This window comes from Sitophilus oryzae, unplaced genomic scaffold (assembly GCF_002938485.1).
Source record: "Sitophilus oryzae breed Bouriz unplaced genomic scaffold, Soryzae_2.0 scaffold_378_pilon_pilon, whole genome shotgun sequence".
Classification (NCBI taxonomy): domain Eukaryota; kingdom Metazoa; phylum Arthropoda; class Insecta; order Coleoptera; family Curculionidae; genus Sitophilus; species Sitophilus oryzae.
The window spans coordinates 711-6306 of NW_022146949.1; the positions used below are offsets into that span (position 1 = coordinate 711).

The 5596-nt window shown below is 33.9% G+C and overlaps 1 protein-coding gene across 1 annotated transcript; it reads left to right on the forward strand.

The window, feature by feature from the left end:
• The first annotated feature begins 2145 nt into the window (after nucleotides 1-2145).
• On the forward strand, nucleotides 2146-2508 carry LOC115885240 (out at first protein-like). The gene has a single exon (XM_030904081.1). The coding sequence runs from the start codon at nucleotides 2146-2148 to the stop codon at nucleotides 2506-2508; it is 363 nt and encodes a 120-aa protein (XP_030759941.1).
• Nucleotides 2509-5596: the final 3088 nt, after the last annotated feature.

Consider the following 5596-nt stretch of genomic DNA (forward strand, 5'->3'; position numbering starts at 1 on the left):
CTGACACGTTTTTTACCACACTGAATGTTTGTTTGTTGTTGAACATTTGTTTAAACAAATTCAAATATTACAAAAACTATTAATTTTAGCTACATAACATTATATATAAAAAAGTTATAGAATTTTACGCACAATCTAAAAATAAAATAAAAAATGGTATTGGGTTTTAAAAAATATATGTTATATCCGCCACACTTTTTTGAAGCACCCTGTAATATAATATATAATAATTTTAAAATATGTAAGTTAACCTTCCCTATAATTTTTATATTCAACACTTTTTTGTAAACCTCGAAACAAATGAGATAATGGACTTTATCGTTCACTCACCCTGTACTCAATGATTTAAGCTTCATTCAGTACCTCGCAATTAGTGGAATAAATTAGTGGTTTCAATTAGCGTAGAAGTTTGTTCCTTTAATTTCAATGTAAACATTGAGAATGTCAAAATTAGTGGTAGACATTTTCAATGAGCTCTTTCACAAAAAATAAAATACCCAATTCAAGGACAAAATCTGAAATAGAAGACTATTTTCAGTATATTTATCCAAAAAAATAGTTCCATGACATTGAATAATTTTTTTATAGGTCCTCAAAATTGCTTTAATTTGAAATAAATTTAAACCGCCAATTGGTGACGTATGAAAAATACGCCCAATCACATTGCAGAACCGTGCTCGTGGGCCAGCCAACAACTGGCAACATTGCCATTTGATTTGACCAGCACCACCTCAACTGAAGGCCAATCAACATGATATGGGCAAGGCAAATATGGCGGCGAAGGCAGCGCATTATTAAATTGTTTACCTTTAACCTGAAAAGCCGGTAGTGGTTTCTCGTTCCGATTGCATACCAGAAATAATTAATTATCTCTAGTTTGTTGTGCTTCATATTTTTTCGAAAGTGAGATAGCAGAAAATTCTAGAATTAATTGCTTTATTCAACTATGCTAATTCCAAAATATAGTGAAAGAGCCCATTAGTAGAAAAAGTTATCAAACTTTTAACTTTTCCACTAAGTATACTTCAAAATTTGCGAAAAATGTCATTTTTGCCTTTGATTATCTTCCGTCAAGAGAAATTGTGGTTAGAAATCAAAAGTGGATTGTTTTATAAGCTAAATATTATGGTGCGTTTAGACTTGAGCACGCACGAGCTGAGCGTGCGCGCACGGCATTCGTTCGCGCTCTCGGCTCCGTTCAAATTAAAACCTTATTTTTCGACGAATGAAATGATGCATTTGTGCGCGCACAGCAGAGTTGTGTTGGCCAAAATAGTGGACGACCAAGAACTAGTCGAGGCTGCAGTCATTGTTATGCACAGCTTAATTATTAAAAAGGAGAAAAATCGAAAACATCGTCGCTGGTGGCAAACCCAAATTTTTCGAAATCGATATAATTTACTGCAACAATTTCTTGTCTGAGAAGGGCTATGATCAGTTCAAAAACTTTACAAGAATATTTACAAAATTTAATAACACCAAAAATTACGAACAAAAGATACAAATTTTAGAATAGCAATTTCATTAATATCGACATATTCAATATTAATTTTATTTACAAGATCTTGCCATGCGTTTTTTTTTATTTTTTAATAATACAAAGAATGTTTAACATCCCATAATATAGGCAACTTTTTCATATTCCCTTCAATTAATAATAACGAAGATTCATTGATCCACTCCATAATTTTAATAAAAGAAATCGAAAAAATCACACACGCACGCACGAACGCAGACAAAACAAATTGCCGGTGCAAACTGAGCGTTCGCGCACACATAAAATCCCTTTGAGCATCGGACCAAAACCGACACCAGACGGCTCACGTTCGCGGCTGCTCGCGCACAGACAGATTCAGAGTGAGCGTGCGCGCACAGCCGTTTACACTTGAGCATTCGCGGAGGATCAGTGCATGCGTGCTCAAGTCTAAACGCACCATTAGGATTTATCTTGGCTTTATCTATAGATATAACTGACTAACGCAAGCTGTTGCTAGGATATTCTCGATTATTAATTTTAATTGTGTTCTTTTAAATATTGTGAATGATCGTAAACTAAAAAGTATAAATTCAAGCCACTAATTTATTCCACTAATTGCTAGGTTCTGATTGAAGCTTTAGTGGCAAAAGGGCCAGGCTATTTCCAAGATGAGTTGCTGTTATTACAAAAAATTACAACTGGCCTTTTTTGTTACAGCTATACAAACCACATCATACCTTCCAGCCCTAAAGAGATTCCCCACAACCCCCGATTACATCAACAACGACATCCCCTACGAGCTCCCCGTGGGTATAGCCAACTGCACCAACATGAAGAACATGTGGACGCCCTGCCTGTGCCACCTCGAGCAGTGCATAGGTTGGTACCCTTGCGAGCTCAAGTACTGCAAGAGCAAAGGCTCGGCGAAGAACTCCGTAACCAGCTACCGGTGCGGGATAAAGACTTGCAAAGTGTGTCACCTGTTCGTGTACTACATAGCTCAGAAACAGCAATGTCTGTGGGACGAATGACCTTCAAATGGTACTGACTGTTTAGTTTGTGCGCAGATTGGATAACTGTAAGAATAACAGTTGGGAGTCTGTGTAGTTTAACTTTAGAGTAACAGGAGTAATGCCTTAAATATGTTTTGTAACGTGTAAGTAATATTATAAGTACTTGGACCAATGACAGGAACCTTTGCTGCTATGACACTTCCGTTGTAGATGTATTTTAGTGAAAGTTTCTTTCGGTTTTTCAAAACAATAGGTACCTAGGCAAGTTTTGAGTATTTTAACATCAATAACATTGCTGGAAAGAAAAGAAAAAAAATCAAATATTTCTAAGCCAAACCTATCGTTTTGAAAACTATTTTAATTCATTTTAAAACAGTAGTTGATATACTGGTTGCGTCTCAAAAATGGGTCACCCCTATAACTTTTTTATAAGGTCAGCAAAAAAAAAGTTTTTTTTTTCACTCAAAATTATTTCGGTCATAAATGACCTAAATACAAAATATTTTCATGGTGTCTGTCTGTCCGTCTGTCTTTAACACGATAACTCAAAAACCGCTAAACCGATTTTAACCAAATTTGGCACAAAAATACTGTGGCACCCGAGAATCTGGCCATTAGTTTTTGGTGGGGGTGGGGGGTTGGTAAAGGGGTATGGGAGAGGGTTAAAAATTTTAAAAAATCGTAACTCCAAAATTACAGTAGCTAGCGAAACGCGGTTTTCAATTTAAAATTAGGAATAATATTTGCAACAAAATATGTAATAATATCAAAATCAGTCAAAGTCGCAGTTTTTGAGATAAAGAAAAATTGGAAAAAATTCCCTTTACTTTCAAAACTAAAGAACTGCCTACCAACTTTTGTATTAATGATATTCTAATATGGGCGGCTACACGTGCCTCCCGACGCCAATTTTTTCAGATAAAAAACGACGATTTGGTATGTTAGTACGAGCCCTAACAACTATATGTTGGGACAAGGTCTTTTTGCAATAAAAATAGTAATTTGTTAAAACGACCCAATTTATTTTGTTTATTATTCTAAATTCAAACATTACAATATGATCTAGACAATTTTACTATATTTTTATAACTTTGCAAACAAATCACTTTTGATAAGAGCTTATTTTGCCAAAATCAAGCCAAATTTGCTGACAACTATATATTGGGACAGCACAACAAAAATTGTTTAATACGGAGTTACATCACCTTTCGCCTTAACAACTGCCTGAACTCTTAATGGCATTGTATTTACCAAAGATTGGTACATTTGAGGAGAAAAATTATCCCAAATTTCCTGCAGTTTTGTCCGCAAATCAAAAATTGTTCGTTGAGGGTGGTTTCTTAATGCCACACAGTTTCTATAACATTGAGGTCCGGACTACTTGCAGGATAGGATAGAAATTTTATATTATTATTACCGAACCAATTTTTAGTTGATTTTGCTGAATGGCACGATGTTCCATCTTGTTGAAAAATATAGTCTTCGTTTGGAAACAATTCTTGAGCACTAGGCAAAAGTGAGGTCTCAAGTATATATGTTTATATTTTTGGGCGTTAACAGTGCCATCTATAGAATTTAATTTGCCCAAACCTCTTGCTGACATGCAACCCCAAACCATAATCCCCTTAGGAAATTTAACAACCCTCTTTAAGCAATCTTTATGAAAGGCTTCTGCATTATTTCGTATTATTCTTTTTCGATAAACTCCAACGCAAACATCAAATTTAGACTCATCGCTAAATATGACCTTATTCCAATCATTTTGTGTCCACGATAATTTAGATTTTGCTCAATTGTAGCGATTTTTCTTTTGAATTTCTGTCAGTAGCGGTTTTTCTTTGGCCTAAATAAGAATTTGTATCAATAATCTTCAGGTAATTGAGTATCCACACAAAATAAAGTTTACCTTGTAAAACCCCAGACCGCATTTATGGATATATTTTCGGCAACATTATCTTGATATATTTAATCCAGTTACAGTATTCCATTTAACTGTTACTTCGCGAAGAGTACTTCTTCTCGCAGACTTGCAAATTTCTACTAAATTTCGTAAATCTCTCTGAGATACAACTTTTGGCCTTCCCGAACTTTTACCTCTAACGCCTACACTGGCAGATTCGCCGTATTTTTTTATTATATTAAAGACCGTGGTTTTTGGAATACTTAAATCATCAGAGATTTTTCGAATTGTTTTTCCAGTACTGTATTGACGAATGATAATTTCGCGTAGTTTTTGATTTGTAGTTTTTCCACGGACCATTACTTTGGATTAAATTAACAAAATTGAAAATTAATAAAATTAAAATTACTTACAGTAAGCCTCACTACTCAAAGTATCGAGTCACTTACAAGCTGTCAATGCTGAAGTAAACAGTTTGCGACATTTGTGACGTTTATAGCAAAGCCGCCTATGATATTAATTATTTAAAAATACTTGTCCCAACATTTAGTTGTCAGACAAATTTGTCCTTTTATGAACAAAATCCGCTACTGTAAATATGGATTGATTTACAAATTTATAAAAATATTGTCAAGTTGTTTAGGATATATGGCTATGTTTATATTTAAAAAATTAAACATATATTTTTCAGTCATTTTGAAAAACCAGGGCAATAATTCCAAAATATGACCTTGTCCCAACATATAGTTGTTAGGGCTCGTATATGACATAAATTAGGATTAATTGACGTATTCAATTGTTTTCGGTCACTTCCTGTTTCACCGGAAATGACTACAACTTTTCATTTTAAATAGCATCCTGGTATATTTTTTACTTTTTTATTATAGGAAATGACACTTTGAATAGAATGACATATCATATGTCAAATGTCAACTTTTAACATTTTCGCATATGGTATTTATTTGAAATTTTCACATTATGTGGTTCATAACGACAATTTGACTCGAAATATCAAGTGTGGTACCAAATTATTCATAAAAAAGATGCTTTTTCCAAATATGCTAATGAGCCACCCTTGTTCCATTTGATAAAATTAAGATATGATTAAAAATACGATTTAGGCATTTTTTAACCCACCAGGACAAGACACGGAAAACATTAAAAGATCAAAACTTTCTTCCAAGGATCATTGATTAAAAATTAGTG

Excerpts from the sequence above, each read along its gene's own strand:
- LOC115885240 (XM_030904081.1), top strand. The coding sequence starts at position 2,146 with ATGAGTTGCTGTTATTACAAAAAATTACAACTGGCCTTTTTTGTTACA.